General features: G+C 53.5%; 1 protein-coding gene across 1 annotated transcript; it reads right to left on the bottom strand.

Annotated features, from left to right (window-relative positions):
• Positions 1-437: 437 nt before the first annotated feature.
• Positions 438-8,545, bottom strand: SELENBP1 (selenium binding protein 1). The gene is made up of 12 exons (XM_036271945.1): positions 8,461-8,545; positions 5,872-5,928; positions 5,576-5,688; positions 5,119-5,304; positions 4,352-4,472; positions 2,752-2,934; positions 2,308-2,486; positions 1,801-1,879; positions 1,587-1,708; positions 1,258-1,350; positions 992-1,110; positions 438-794 (listed from the first exon to the last, which is right to left on the bottom strand). Exons 1-12 carry the CDS (start codon positions 8,462-8,464, stop codon positions 632-634), a joined length of 1,419 nt encoding a protein of 472 aa, XP_036127838.1. The 5' UTR covers positions 8,465-8,545; the 3' UTR covers positions 438-631.
• Between the last annotated feature and the right edge of the window lie 7,478 nt (positions 8,546-16,023).

The raw sequence follows: 16,023 nt of genomic DNA, 5'->3' as shown, positions 1-16,023 counted from the left end.
GGAGGTGACACACCGAACTTCCCACAACTGGCTGTTCGCCGGGTCGTTCCACCAGCAGTGGGAATAGACTGCACTACCTGTGTTCATCAGGGGTCTAGGGTCTCCTGTGTGGGGGGACACATTACATTCTCCTGGGGATGGTGGGTGAGATTTTAGCTTCTTTAAAAGAAAGCACAGATTTTTAAAAGAGAGTTTAGAAACAATGATTCACATTGTCTTCCTCAAGGTGTCCTTGTTATATCCACATCCAAACTCTTCAGGTTCTGTCTGGCTATAAAAGTGAGATTTGGGCACCATTAGCCTCATGTTGGAATCACCGTACGGGACCTCTCAGGCCTCTTTGGGACTTTCCTGTCAAGACACGAAGGTGCAACAGAAGAGAAATCACAGGCCCCAGGACCCCAAAGACAAGATGACCTAAGGAGTAGGTTCACCAGTTTATTTTTTTGGTAAAATAATTTGAAGAGCTCATGTAAAGACAGCACAATGAGCAACGTGTTAACAGTGGTTGGTAAATGGAAACATCGCTCAATACATTTCAACAGCCTCAGTTTGGCAGAATGCAGAGTGAAGCCGGGCCCCTGGGGAAGAGTGGGCCCAGAACACGGTGTGGGGCTCTGAGGCGTGAACTTCAGAGCCAGATGTCAGAGCTGCAGTCGCCCCCAGGGTAGCGGAGCTCATGAGCCAGGGCTGGGCCAAGGGGTTCCTTCCCAAAATCCACCAGGAAGTTGGGGTTCAACGTCAGCCCTCCCTTTACTGTGTCTACATCAATCTGCAGCATCACGGAGCCTTCCCTGGTGTCAAAGAGGAGGACAAAAGAGAGAGGTCAGAGGGGGCCGTCCCCTCCCCCCAGGCTTCCCAAGGCTTTGTGAGTGCACAGGTGGGTTCCTGAGGAGGGAGCAGGGTCTGTATGGCGGGGGCAGGTGGGTGCCCGAGGACCCTTCAGAAAGCCCAAGGAGCCCTCTAGGAGCCCAGGCTGTCTGCTCCTCACCTGATGAGATCAGGGTAAAACTGCTTGTCCCAGGCACTGTACAGCGACGTGGTCACATAGAGACGCTTCCCATCTAGGCTAAGCTGGATCATCTGAGGGCCTCCAGCCACCCGTTTCCCCTTGGGAAAACCAGGGTTCAGTCCCCAGGATCCTGGATGGGATCACAGGCACCACCCAAACCCCAAGAGCTTGCTTGCATGCTCTCCTCCTCCCCTGCCCCATACTTCATGGATCTGTGTGCCCATGAGCAGGGGAGGGATCCTCACCTTGACCACCAGGGGCTCTGGCTGGGATTTTAGCTCCTGGTCCTCCAGCACTTGCACAGGGCCTCCCTTCACAATGCTGCCCCCCAGGAAGAGCTGGGGGGAAGGGGCAGAGAATGAGGGACAACAGTGCAGAAAGACCCATTTGCCTCAGTTTGGATGCCTCCCTTCCTCCCATGCTGGGCTCCCCACAGTCCTGGTTGCACCATCCCTCAGCCTCTGTTTGGCCTTTCCTGTACCTCCCTTATCACCCCCAGCCCCTTCATACCCTTTTCTTCACGTAGCTTCTCTTCTCCTTCCTCCCTCCCTGTCCCACCCTCTAGGGCTCCCACCTGCCCGGTGAGTCGCGGCCTCTGTGGGGCAGAGATGTCATACTGCCGCAGGTCCCCATGCAGCCAGTTGCTGAAGTAGAGGAAGCGGTCATCCAGGGACAGCAGGATGTCAGTGATCAGGCCTGGGCAGGGGGTGTGGTTCAGAGGCTTTAAGGACTCCTGATCCCCAGGCTAATATCAGCCTTCTGATTCCCACACTCCCCTGGGCACCCACCTGGCATTTCTGGCAGCATCCAGCCCTTCACCTTCTTGGGGGGCACCTGGATGACCTTCTCTGCTGACCAAGTGCCTCCCTGCATTGGGATCAGGAGGCGAGAGGTGAGCCTGTCAGAGTTGGAGGTGGGGGGCAGATCTGGGTCTCCCCAGGGCCTGTGTGTCCAAGGAGACAGTGGATACAGGGCCTCTTTGCCACTAGGGTTAGATCTAAAGCAAACTCCTTACAACAGGAATCGTGTCTGCTCCACCACCGTGTGCCCGGCACCCAGCACAGTGCCTGACAGAAGCTCCACGATCTTTTATTGAATAAATGAATGAACAATGGCCAGTTAGGGTTAAGGTAGACGTAGCCTAGGACTAAGAGTAGAGAGGCAGGAGAAGTCTGGACTGGTGGGGCCAGGCAGAGAGGCCTGGTCACTTCTGGGGGAGGGGAGCATCGCGGCTACAGAAGCCTGGGCGGAGGTGACGACAGGACTGCTGGACAGGGCTAGAGGGCGCACGTCACCTCATTCTTGAAGAAGCGCTGGATGGTGGAGCTGAGGGCACAGCCCACGAAGCCCTGGGCAGCAGCTGGGTTGTGCAGGAAACGGATCTCCAGGGGGATTAGCCCATCCTGTAAAGTCAGGGTCTGCACAGTCTCACGGCGCTGCCAGTCCCACACGTATAAGTGGCTTCCATACAGTCCTGGGTGGGAACGGGCCGGAGGATGGGCTCAGATTTGGAGCAAGAGAGCACGGGCAGCAGCTGGGCCCAACCACGGGCAGAACATTGAATGCCAGTTGGTGGGATCAGGACACCAGATTAGTCAGAGCACCCAGCACATCCTATACCATCGATCGAGAGTCTGGGGTCCACGTGGGGAAAGTGAGGGGCTGGAGAGTGGGGTTTGGGAGCAGAAAGATGACAGGTATGTGCCCATGCTCCTGCGGAACCATGGGGGAATCCTTACCAGCCTCCACATCAGCAGGGTTAAAGCCTTCTCCTAAAACTTTGGGAGCTGCCCATTCGGTGCTGATCATGACATTGTGTCGGGGCTGGTACCAGAAGTCATAGCCCAAAGGTGCAGCACCCCCAGGTTGCTCCCATGTCCCCTTCACCTCAAAGGTCTCTCCATCCAGCAGCACAAACCCCCCTGAGCAGGGAAGCAAGAAGGGTGATAGTAGGGGGCAGTCAAGAGGCTGACTACCCCTGCCCAGCCCTCACCGCAGGCATGTCCATTGTGCACCAAGTCCCTTACCTGGTACCCTCTCCTCCCACTGAGTTTGTCAGCTCCTTAATTTCATGTGTCCAAAGGGTCTCACCCAGAAGGTCAGGTGGGAGGTGAGGACTTACTCTGTCCCTGCCTCACATCAACATCATCCGTCTCCCAGACCATAGTGGAAATATTTCTCCCCTTGAGCCAAGAGAGCTTCCGGGACTCAGCACCCTGTGCTTCCTCATCTAGCTCCCACTTTCGGTTTGGAATTCCTGCCAGTGTCTAAGTTCCATTCTGCTCACTTTATTATTACTTTTTTTAATAGAGCAGACAGATTATATTTATTTGTAATTCAACCTGAACACCCAATACATTTTCCCCTTGCTGTGTATGTAATGACAAGGTGACACTTCTTTGCTAATACAACTTGATGTGTACTCCTAAGTGTCATTAAATCTGGGAATGTTGCCCTGGCCAGTGTGGCTCAGTGGATTGAGCGTCATCCCATGGACTGAGAGGTCCTGGTTCGATTCCCGGTCAGGGCACATGCCTGGGTTGTGGGCTCAATCCCCCCAGTGTGGGGCATGCAGGAGGCAGCCAATCAATGTTCTCTTTTATTGATTTTTCTATTTCTCTCTCCCTTTCTAAGAATCAATAAAAACATATTTTAAAAAAATCAATAAAGCATTCTTTAAAAGAAAAAAATCTAGGAATGTCATAATCCTCCCATCTCCTGGAAAAAATCAGTTTCGTAGAGCCTAGTGCAGTGACATTAACTGGATGACCTTAACTGGTAGCGCAGTCCAAGCCCTTGGATGGCAGTTCTGGTGAAAAAGGCCAGCCTTGGAGGGGAGCAGCACACACGGTGATGGGACGTGGATTCTGGGCCTGCTTGTTGGGTTTGAGCTCCAGCTCTGCAACTCACTAGCTGTGTGACTTTGGGTAAATTACTTAACCAATCTGGCCCCCCTTTTTAATGTGTGAAACAAAGATCATAGTGGCACCCACTTCTAGGCTGTGTCTGCCACAGAAGACATTTTGTAAGCATCAGCTCCGATCACCGTAACAGAGATAGCCAATGTGGAGATAAAGGATCCCAAGAACTGTGAGGTTTGCCCATAAATTCACAAAGCCTGATTTAAATCTGTGTGTTTTCTGGGTCCATATCTGCGCTCACACATTCACCATGGCAGACTGTTCTAACTATAACTTTAAAGTGAATTCATAGTCAAGGTTCATTTTCATAGAACATTGGATGAGACCAAGCCCCCTGGTTCTCCCTGGAAGGTCATTCCACCCTTCCCCAGTTTGGGACCTGCTGCCCCCACAGAGGTGCGATAATGCCAGCACATACCTTTGCCATTGCCCTTGGGGTCTCCCAGGGCGCTGATCATCAGCTCCCCACTGGCCAGGCAGTGGCTGGTGTGAAGGTAGCCCAAGTCACACTTGGCATGGACGTCCTTGGGCTCGATGACCTGGAGAGGGGTAAGGAATGGAGTAGAATCTTACAGGACAGGGAGTCTCTACTCCTTCACTCCCCCACTTCTATCTGCTGGCCAGTCCTCTTTTCCTTCAAAACGACACCGTTTTTCCTGTAGAAATACGGCAGAGACTCAGTCTGCTCACTTATGCAAAAGAGCGGAGGGAGTCGGAGAGACTGGCGACTCCCAAGTCAGGAAGCGCTGACTTCTCCCCCTGTCTGTCTTGAAGCACTCACGGCCTGTGGGACCGTAAGCTCCTCGCGGGATGGGGATGCCCGTGTCAACTTTGTATCACCAGCACCGTAGTGAGTGCAGGCTGAAGAGGAAACAACAGTGCAGAGAGGAAGGATTGGAGGCCCTTGCCTAAGAGAAGACATGGGCTCCTAACTGGCTGGGAAAAAATGGCTCCTCCCCACTCAGAGTGAAAACAAGAGGCCTCCCCCCTGCCCTCCCACTCCCTGCCCCACGGTGCTGAATGGTGACCTCCTAGAGCTCTTCGGAGCCTAACCCCCTTTCTGCCACTGAGCCCAGACCCTGCCCGGGAGTGGAGGCAGCTGCTTTAGGTATGGCTACCTGCCCAGACCCTGCTCAGGGTGGTGGGCACATTAGGATCCCCGAGCAGCAGGGGCAGAGAACATGCCTTGTGCAGCTTCGGGGCGCGGGGCTCAGTGCCCACATCCACCACATAGATGCGGGAAGAGATGAGACAGGGCAGCACCAGCTTGCTGCGGGACTTGGTGCTGTCCCCATAGCAGCTGCTGCACGTGTTCCATCCCGAGTGATGCAGCTCGTCCTTCAGGTTGGGCATGGGCAGCCGGTGGATGACCTCGGATGGGAAAGGGACAGGGGGTGATGCTCAGCCAGACCACGCCTCTGCTTGTTTAGGGAATAGGTGCCCAGCGGATCCACTGTGGCTTACGATGCAGTGTGGGCTGGATTTCCACACTCCCCTCGCCCCTGGGGTGCCCTTGTGCAGTGAACAGCCTGCACCACCATATCCAGGGAGGGCGAAGAAGCATGGAGCTGGGGAAGGGCATCCCCGGGGCCAGAGCTATAGCAGGGGTCTCTGGGTACTTTGCTGTCCAAGCCCCACCTACCTGGCAATACTGGGGAGACTTGGGGTCAACATCCACTGTGGCTAGATAATCTGGGGCCTCAATGCCCGTGTTTCGGTAAATACAGGGCACGTAGACAATCTCCTCCCTGGGCCCTGGGGGCAGAAAGCCGCAGTGGGGATGGGGGATGGGAGGAATGGCAGGGGCGGTGCTGGTGTGCCTGGGGGCGGAGGCCGGGGTTTGAAGTCCCCCACCCCCAGCAGCTGGCGCATCAATGGAGGGCGCTGGCCTTCACAGTTCCTTCCCCAGGTGCTGAGTCTCCAACATCGCCCCCTTACCTCTCATGGCCTCTAGAGGGGTAGCGTACCCAGGTCCACACTTCCCACATCTGGTAGCTGCGGAGACAATGGGGCATGGCGGCTGGACCACGCTCCCGAGGGTGAAGGCTCCTCCCCCACCGCACCAAGGACCTGCGCTGTCCAGGCCCCACCCTGCTCCAGCCCATCACTGCAGCCATCCTCTCAGCTCCCCAAAGCCCTGGTGGTGTCGGGTGTGACCAGAAACTCTGCAGACATATCGCCTGGTGTGGACAGACACTCCACAGGCCCCAGGGGAGGGCGGGAGAAGGCCCAGTGCAGTGGAGACTGGATGGTGCAGTGGTTATGACATTGACTTGGGTCCCATTTTCAGTTGGTCACTCAGTAGATGTGGGAGCTTAGGCACATTACTTGATCTCCCCAGTATCCAGGTTTGCCAGAGGTAAGCAGGAAGGTGCGGGCGGGCGGGCGAGGAGCTCTGGGCCTGCTGGCGGAGCCAGGGAAACGGGGTGCTCCTCAGGAAGAGTCCGCAGGCTGAGGCGATGCCCGCTCACTTCCTTCCCCAAAATGTGTCTGTTCCAGGGACTGGGTCACTTTGTGCTTTTCTCCCCCAGGACCCTCTGGGTCCCGCCCCAGGCTGCTGGCCAGCGCCTGGACCATACTGAGGGTCTGGTGAAGCTTAGGAAGCTGAAGTTTAAGGATGCTGGGCTCCTCGTGCCGCAGGTCCTTAGACCAGTTTTACCCCAGAGTGGACCCCACTTTCTTACCGTGCACAATAGGGCGTTTGGCCCACTCTGGGGAGCCCAGAGATCCACCCCCCGGAGCTGTAGGGAGCAGCTCTCCTCTGGCTAGAGAAGCCGCACTGATCTACGGGAAGAAAGTCAGCGGCCGAGGAGGGCTGCCGGGACCAGGCCTCAGGATCTGGCTCCTGACCAGGAGGAAGGGCCGAGGAACAACACAGAGGGAGCTGCAGGCTGAAGGAAACCCCAGGGTGCAGCTCTGGGGCCTGGTCACTCCTGCCCTGTCCCAGGGCCAGTCTGTCCAGTGCCCTGACCGCTGGGGCAGCACGGGGCAGCCAGGGTGGAGCCTGCACTGGTGCCCGGGCCTCCAGCCAGGAGCAGGTCGCACGGCTGCCGGCCGCCGAGGACTCAGGAGGCAGACAGGCCGCCGAGGACTCAGGAGGCAGACAGGCCGCCGAGGACTCAGGAGGCAGACAGGCCGCCGAGGACTCAGGAGGCAGACAGGCCGCCGAGGACTCAGGAGGCAGACAGGCCGCCGAGGACTCAGGAGGCAGACAGGCCGCCGAGGACTCAGGAGGCAGACAGGCCACCGAGGACTCAAGGGCAGACAGGCAGCTGCAGCGTTTGAGTCCGGAAACCTGCTTTCAAGCTCCAGGTGTGATATCTACTCTCTTTGTTTTCTCCCCTTTATTTGCTAAAAGTGGATGATAATATCTGACCTTCTCTAGGTGGCTATGAAGGTCAAATAAGACAAAGTGTGCAGGAGGACTTTAAGAAAGGAGAAGAGTTGTATACATAGGGTAGGGCCGTACCAGAAAAGGGGTGGGGTCCCAGGCAATCCTTGGTGGCCTGAGCTGGGGTGGGGAGAACAGGGTGAGACAGAGATCCAGTCCAGAGGAATTAAGGAGAGTTGTTCTGCTACACAACCAAGCTGGGTCAGGGCTTGGCAGGGGACGACGAGGGGCAGGGGAAGGAGGGTCTGGACACAGAGAGTGAAGGCAGAGATACAAACACTGCCAAGGCAAACAGAGACAGAGAGGTGAGGGCGTGAAGGATGTGTGCCACCTGCACGGTCTCCCATCCCAGCGAGCATCAGTCCTTTCCCTGGGGAACACCTCTCTCTTACTCTCTTAAGCATCTCAAGGCAGATCTCTGAATAGTTTTGGATTGGAGATGAACCCAGGGAAGCTCATTAAGTTTTCTTAGTGGCAGGCTGGCCGCCGGGCACTCTGCCAGCCCAGGAAAGAGCCAGATTTAAGGGGACAAGTGCCTTGACACTTCCAACCAGACCCAACTCCTCCTCTGCCTGACATACATTCCCATGGATGGGGGAGTAGAAGGACTTCGGGGATTGAGAGGGTAGAGGGGTGGCAGGGCATCAGGCCCCAGAGAGAGACTGTGGGCTTCCCCCGGTGCCAAGAGGGCTGCTGATTCGGCACAGCTAGAGAGAGAGCACCCCTGTGGGTTAAAGGCCTGGGTTCCCTACTCCCTGCGGAAAAAAGCCCAGGGCTGAAATCAGGATTGTGTCTCCTATGGTGACAGCCAGGGGCATAGAGGTTCCACTGCTAAGTGCCCAGCACCTGATTTTCTCAGCTGCAGAAAGGCACCCTGATACCCCTCCATCCTAGCTGGGGAGCTGGCCGTGTGTGGCCCAGGATCACCCCTCCCAGCAGTCCCTCCACCCTCCTTCCCAGCACAGCCAGAAGCCAGAACTTTGGCTAAGTTGAGACATGCAGGGGTGGGGGTGGGGCTGGGAGTGGGGACAGAGGAACAGAATCCAGCTACCCCCACCAGGATTTCTGCCAGTTCTTGAAGGGTGGGCCAGGGGTGGACACTGCGTGGTTGTGGTGGTCAGAAAGACCCTCCTTACCCATGCTGCTGGCTGGTTCCTCTGGTCCTGCTGGGTCGCCAGGAGAGGGCAGAGGGGAAGCTGTGCTGCACTCAGAGGCAGGAAGTAAGTGCCTGGGAGGCTGTCCCAGGCCAGGAGCGAAGGGAAGGCATTTATTTGACCATTAGGTTTGGGCGGAGCAGGGGGAGGAACTGGGCTTCAGCCAAAGTGAACGACTAAGGGCAGCTGGCCAGGAACTTCTCACATGGCCTTGGCAGCTAGTGTTTGAGTTAGGGGAGTGTATTTGTGTGTGTGTGCAAGCGTGTGTGTGTGTGTGTGTGTGTGTGCAAGCGTGTGTGTGTGTGTGTCTGAGCCTGTGCACGCCCCTGTACACTTCATGTTGCCTGTGTGGGTGCTTCTATGTATGTGGTTGCATGGGTGTGTCTCTGTGTCTATGTGTGAATATGTGCCTGTGTGCAAAAATCTGTGCTTCTGTATGTATGTGTGTGCTATGTGAATGTATTTGTGTGTCTGGACTTGGGTGTGTTCTGTGTGATTCTGTGACGTGTGTCTGTGTGTGCATGTGCATATATGCCCATGTGGGTGGCGTGTTCGTGTTCGTGTGAGCATGTCCTGCCCTTGTTCCCCGGCCTCTAAATGCTCATGTCTGGCCTTGGACCATCTGTCGGCGTTTAGGAGCACCCAGGGCTGAGGGCCTGTTTGCTGCTCCCTGCACAGCCAGTCACTCTCCCTCGAGATGATCCTCTTATTCCAGACATCTGTGCTCCAATAGGCACAGCCCTGCCCTCCCAAGGCCTGCAAACCCACGTCTTCCTGCCGCAGCTGCCTGCCCGCAACCAGGACGGCACAGTGTCCAGGTTCCACTTTCCCGACCCGTTCATTCCCCTTGAGCTTTGAAATGAGGGGCACTCCTCAGTGCCCATTATTACCTTCATAAACCTCAGGAGGTAGAAGTGGGGTGCCTTCCTCTCATGTCGCAGCTGGTTCCTCAACAGCTCCCCAGGGCCCAAGGGCAGCCCATCACAATGCCACTGTCCCTAGCTGAACTATGACAAGTCACAAAATTCAGGGTCTTCATCTATCCAGGAGGGAGTCCTCCAGCTGAGGATTCAATGAATGCCAGGGTGCTGAGCCTACTCCTAGGGTCCCAGGGACATGCCATGGTCCTCCAGCAAATGACAACTGCTTGCTGAAGAACCAAAGCAGGATCGAGGCCTGATCTGTTAACTCTCTCTGGGGCTGCCCTCCTCTGGAGTCCCCAGGGTTGAAGGCTGGACAAGGGAACTCCACCAAACTGGTCTCCAAGGCTCCCTCTTCCTCCAAGTTGGCCGCCTGGCAGGGTAACCCCTGCCCCACTCCTCCAGGAACCTCATGACACTGTCTACAGAGCCATTTTCATCTCCTTGGATGAAAGCTCGGGGGTGAGTTTTCACTGGGGGCCGAAAGGGACGACGTTTGGACTTGAGGTTGCCGGTAGAAAGAGCCAGGGGGTTTCTTAGCCGGCCCGGCCCTCGGTGTGAAGGGTGTGTGTCCTCCTGGTTCCCACGGGGAGGCGGGGTCATGAGTCCACAGAGGAAGATCCTCAGTGGGTGCCCAGGGCAAGGCTCTCCTCTCCTCCCCAATATCCCTCATTAACTCCCTTGGCTCTTTCCTGTGTCTGCATCCTCACCACTGCACGGTCAGCCAGGCTCTATCAAGGCCGGCCACCCGGAGGGCTGCTTCTTCACCTTTGCCGCTTTCTGTCCCCTGGCTGCCCGCACTCACCCTGCCTCCATCATGCCCCTCTGGTTCTCCTTCTCCCGAGGCCTCCACCTCCTGCCTTCTCTCCACTCCCCTGCTTGTCGGCTTGAGGTAATCCCACATCCAAGATCTGAGAGGGAAAGAAACCCATCGCCAGCCTCTTACCACCGGCTCTGGAATTTCTAACTCCCCAAAGGCTGTTCCTTTGCTCATCCTCGCGGCTGTCCGTGAACGCAGGTTCCTTCGCGCCCTGCTGGCCTGGCCGCTGCGCTCCTCCGCGGCAGCCTGACCTCGGGGTTCCTACCCGACCGGGCAGCCTGACCTCGGGGTTCCTACCCGATCCGGCAGCCTGACCTCGGGGTTCCTACCCGATCCGGCAGCCTGACCTCGGGGTTCCTACCCGACCGGGCAGCCTGACCTCGGGGTTCCTACCCGATCCGGCGGCCTGACCTCGGGGTTCCTACCCGATCCGGCGGCCTGACCTCGGGGTTCCTACCCGATCCGGCGGCCTGACCTCGGGGTTCCTACCCGATCCGGCGGCCTGACCTCGGGGTTCCTACCCGATCCGGCAGCCTGACCTCGGGGTTCCTACCCGATTCCTGCCTCCAAGCTCCGTTGACCAGCCCCGCTCTGCTCTTTCCTGATTGTTTTGCTTTGTTGGTTTTATGGCGAGGAGGGTGGGGAGGCCCCAAACCAGAAGGAATACGGAGGGTTTGTGCCTTGTTCCTGGAAGTCTCAGGACGGAGAGGCTCTTGCTCTGAAGTGGGGCGCGGGGTGAAGAAGAGGAGTCCTGACCGAGCAGTGACGCCTCCCTGGAGGAGGTGCGGGGCCCCGCGAGGCAGAAAAGACCCGAGGACACACATCCAGGCGCTTAAACCAGGGTTGTTTGGAGAAGGGATTTAATTTTCTTCTGTATCTTTTAAAACTAGTGAGCACGTATTACATTTGTAACCAAAACCCCAATGAAAGGTTTAAAAGGTATATATTTAAAGAAAAGAAGGCTGGAAGGTCATACGTGGTGCAGGTGCCGCCGGGCCTGTCCCTGGGGAGACGCACAGGTGCCCGGGCAGTCATGCACTCAGTCTTGCACTCCACGTTTCTGGAGCACCTGTTTGGGCAGAGGAAGTGGTGAACAAGACAAAGTTTCTGGCGCCAGAGAGATAACATTCTAAAGACAGCCAACAATCAAGCAAACATACAAACGAATAATTTCAGATAAGTGCTATGAAGGAAGTAGGAAAATGTAGGGGTGGCGGAGAGTGCAACATTAGGTAGGGCTGGTACAGACAGGTACAGAATTGCATGCAAGGAACAGTGTATATAAATTTAAAAACCAACACACAGAGGCTCTCAAAATGCCTGTAGCGGATCAGGCAGCAGCCTGTGGGGGCTTGAAGCAGGGCTGGCTGGACGGGTTGAGGTTTTTGCCAGTTAAGCAGCTTCTGAGGCCAAACCCGCTCATTTTATTTTTTATTTTTTCCCCCAGACACCCTCCTCCTGATCCTGCCCCCCCCCCCCCCCCCAGTGTTGTCTGTGACCATTGGTTACACATACATGCCTGTAAGTTCTTTGGTTTATCTCATTCCGCCCTTCAGGCTCAGTCTGAACCATACTCCTTCCTATGTCTCTGGGTCTATTTTGTTCATCAGCTTATTTTGTTCTTTATATTCCACCAATAAGTGAGATCACGTGGTATTTGTCTTTCTATGACTGACTTAAAAACGCTCATTTTAACATTTGACATTTAACATTTAACAGACCAACCACAGCATCTCAAAGGGAGTAGCATTTACTAACCTGCTAGCAGGTGTGATTGGGGCCAGCCTGAGCCGACCCCAGCAGCTAGTCAGCTCCCGCCCACAGCACACCTGGAGGGACACTTAAATGGCTTTTTCATCTCACATCAAAGAAACAGAGTTTTGCTAATTCACCCAGCTATTGGCACACATCCCCATCTCGCAGCACCTCTCTGGGTTCAAGCTGCTGCTCTGGGTGACAACAAAGTTCAGAGAAGATAAATGACATAAAAAACAGTGTCCTCTGCCAGGGTCCCCCAAAAGGCATGGCATGGGAGGCACTTGGAGGGCTCCCTCCCCACCTCCACTCCACTCTTCTGCCCTGGCCCGGTAGCTCAGTTGGTTGGAGAGTTGTCCCATACTCCAAAAGGTTGTGGGTTCAATTCTAGGTCAGAGTACATACCTAGGTTTAGGGTTCGATCCCCAGTCAGCTTATCTGGGAGGCAACCGATAGATGTTTCTGTCTCACATCCATGTTCCTCTCTCTCTCCGTTCTCTCTCTCTCTCCCTCATTCTTCTCTTTCTAAAAAATCAATAAAAACATATCCTTGGGTAAGGATAAAAAAAAAAAAAAAAGACTCTCCTCTCTTTGGCCTGCTGTGTATTGATGCTTGAAGCTTCATTACAGTGTCTTTCTTGTGTGAGGGGAATGACCTCCTCTCACCTCCAGGCTGCCGGCCCCCCTGGGGTGTTCCCTGCTCCTAAGCCAGCAGGACCAGTCTCAACAGACAGACGCTGCCTCCCCTGGGCAACCCTGAGTGGCTAGTGGCCTAAGGACCAGAGCAAGCAAGACACTAAAAGGGGGACTCAAAGTGTTTAAAAGCAACTGTTACCTTAAGTATTTTATCCCCGTCTCTTGAGAGAGAAGAATAGACACAGAGGAAGATCTTTCTCTCTTTTTTTTCCTTTATTGATTTTAGAGAGAGAGGGAGGGAGATGGAGAGGAAGAGAGAGAGAGAGAAACATCGATAGGCCGCCTTCTGCATGCCCCCCACTGGGGATCGGGCCCACAACCTGGGCATGTGCCCCGACCCGGAATCGAATCGGCGACCTCTTGGTGCATGGGCCGATGCTCAACCACTGAGCCATATCGACCAGACTCTCTTTCTCTCTTTGTTGCTCTTTCAGGTGAAAATGTCAATATATCTAAAAGTAATATAACTAACCTGCAAGTTCACTGAAGTCCCACTTTCAATAAAAATCGGCCTATATAGCCCTGGCCGGTTTGGCTCAGCGGTTAGAGCGTCGGCCTGCGGTCCTGAGAGACCCGGGTTCGGTTCCCGCTAAGGGCATGTACCTCGGTTGCAGTTTGTCCCCGGCCCTGGTCGGTTGTGCGGGTGGCAGCCACTCGATGTGTCCCTTTCATGTCGATGTTTCTCTCTCTCTCTCTGTTCCTCTCTCTCCCTCCCACTCTACCTGAACAAAAAATGGAAAAATGTCCTCTGGTGAGGATAAAAAAAAAAAAAAATCGGCCTATAACCCATACTGTTAAAATTATACCTCCCAGCCTCCTCCCCGCCTGTATTTTTTTAAGTAAACCCTAGATATACCCTTTCTTACATTACTGTTTCAGTACGCATCTCTTCAAGATTAAGAATTGTTTTTTTAAAACCACAATACCATAACCACACCTATATCAGTGTCTTTATTATTATCCAACATTCCTTCAGTGTTCAAATATCCCCTAATGTCCCATAAATTTTTGTATTACAGTTTGTTTATTTCAATCGAGATCTAAAGAGGGTCCATACCTTTCTATTGTCTCATCTGATAAATCTCTTAAATCTTGTTCACCTACATAGGTGAGAAAGGGAGGTACCCTGAAGACAGATTTTCTGTTTATGTGAAGAAAGGTCTGACCTGCCCTGCCCGGTTTGGCTCAGTGGTTAGAGCATCAGCCCGCGAACCAGAGAGTCCCGGGTTCGGTTCCCGCTAAGGGCATGTACCTCAGTTGCAGTTTGTCCCCGGCCAGGTTGGGGTTGTGTGGGTGGCAGCCACTCGATGTGTCTCTCTCTCACATCAATGTTTCTCTCTCTCTCTCTTCCTCCCTCTCTTCCTCCCCCTCTATCTGAAGATAAACGCAAAAATGTCCTCGAGTGAGGATAAAAAATAAATAAATAAATAAAGAGAAAGGTCTGATCAGAATAGAAATCATGTTATCTTGTTACACATCTAATCTATGGGAAAAAAGGTAAAGTAGGTTTGAAAATCAATCATGTGGCCTAGAAGAGGTACCGGCAACACGGGTCACAGGACACAGGTGGAAGTCTGCTGCCGCCCCCCGCCCCCCGCCCCTCCTGTGCCACGCCTGGCTCCAGAAGAGCTGAGCCGAGAGCCATAAAATGGCTTTTATGCAACCATCTCCACCTTTACAGAGGCCCACTTGGATCTCACATTGTCAGTTAAGAGCCCTGGAAAGAAAGAATTACATCAGTCTTGGTTAATGGCCCCAATTAATCCACCAAAACCCTTAGTAAAGCCTCAATTTTGGACATTTTACAATACTGTAAATAAAACATCCAAAGGAAATTAAAAGCCATTTCTATTTGAGGCTTGAAAGACCTTTGTTCCCTGGAGTCATATCCCTGAGCCAGATTCTCTACTGAGGCTTGAGACAGGCAGGAACATAGTCCTCCAGTTCCCTGGGGGGGCCCGGGCCTGGGTTCTGTCACCTCAGCACAAAGATGCTGCCCTGGAAGAAGGTGGGAGATACTTCGCCAACGTTCCCAGAAAGACCAGCATCCCCAAGGCTTTGACAGACCTGTCTTCATCTCTCCCTGGAATCCGAGGGAGGCCTGCGGAAAACCTTGTTGCCTGACTTGGATTCCATCTTCCACACACGTCTCACCTGCTGTTTCCACTAGGATGCCCCCAGGGTCACAGCATGTGTAGAAGTATGAAAACTGCCATCTGGAAATAGAATGATGTGGGATTTCCTCTTTCCGCTTATCAAAAGTCTGCTCAGAAACCGGAGTTTAAAGAGGCTTACATTGAAAAATAATTATTGCTCCTAATACGCAATGATCTCCAACCAATCAATTGGGAAGACAAACAACACAAAAGAAAAATATTCCAAGGATATAAAAAATGAAAGATAAATGGCCACTACAGGGGGAGGTGTAACATCTGTAACAAAAATAAAACAATAAACAATGCAAAATAAATAAAATAAAAGCTGAAAAAGAAAAAAAAAAGAAATGGCCAATAAACATAATAAAAGATTTCCAATCTGATTAGTAACGAGAGAAATGCTTGTGAATATATATGATCTTCAAAAATAAAAAAAGATTTATAATATATATAGGTTGGAGGGAGTGTGAGGAAAAGGCATTCTTGTACTTGAATGGCAAGAGTATTAAATTGTGGAACATTTTTTTTTTTTTTTAATCCTCACCCGAGGACACTTTTCCATTTTTTGTTCAGATAGAGCAGGAGGGAGAGAGAGAGAGAAACATCGATGTGAAGGGACACATCGAGTGGCTGCCACCCACACGACCAACCAGGGCCGGGGACAAACTGCAACCGAGGTACATGCCCTTAGCGGGAACCGAACCCGGGTCTCTCTGTACCGCAGGCGGACGCTCTAACCGCTGAGCCAAACCGGCCAGGGCAAATTGTGGAACATTTTAAGAAGACAATTCAGCAACACCAACCATCATTTTAAAGGGAAATCCAGCTCTGGTCGGTTTGGCTCAGCGGTTAGAGTGTTGGCTGTGGTCCAGGGAGACCCGGATTTGGTTCCTGCTAAAGGCGTGTACTGCAGTTGCAGTTTGTCCCCGGCTCTGGTTGGGTTGGGTGGGTGGCAGCCACTCGATGTGTCCCTTTTACGGCGCTGTTTCGCTCCCTCTCTTCCTCTCTCTCCCTCCCACTCTATCTGAACAAAAAAATAGAAAAATGTCCTCGGGTGAGGATAAAAATAAATATATAAAGGGAAATCCACTTCTAGTGACCTACTGTGTGGAAATAGACAAGTACTCAAATATATGAATAGGATGTTTACTGCAATTTGTTTACAATAGTGAAAAGTTGGAAATAACCAATGGAGAAA

This window comes from Molossus molossus, unplaced genomic scaffold (genome assembly GCF_014108415.1).
Source record: "Molossus molossus isolate mMolMol1 unplaced genomic scaffold, mMolMol1.p scaffold_m16_p_20, whole genome shotgun sequence".
Classification (NCBI taxonomy): Eukaryota; Metazoa; Chordata; class Mammalia; order Chiroptera; family Molossidae; genus Molossus; species Molossus molossus.
Note: the sequence above shows the minus strand (reverse complement) of the source record. Positions and strands in the feature narration are given on the sequence as shown.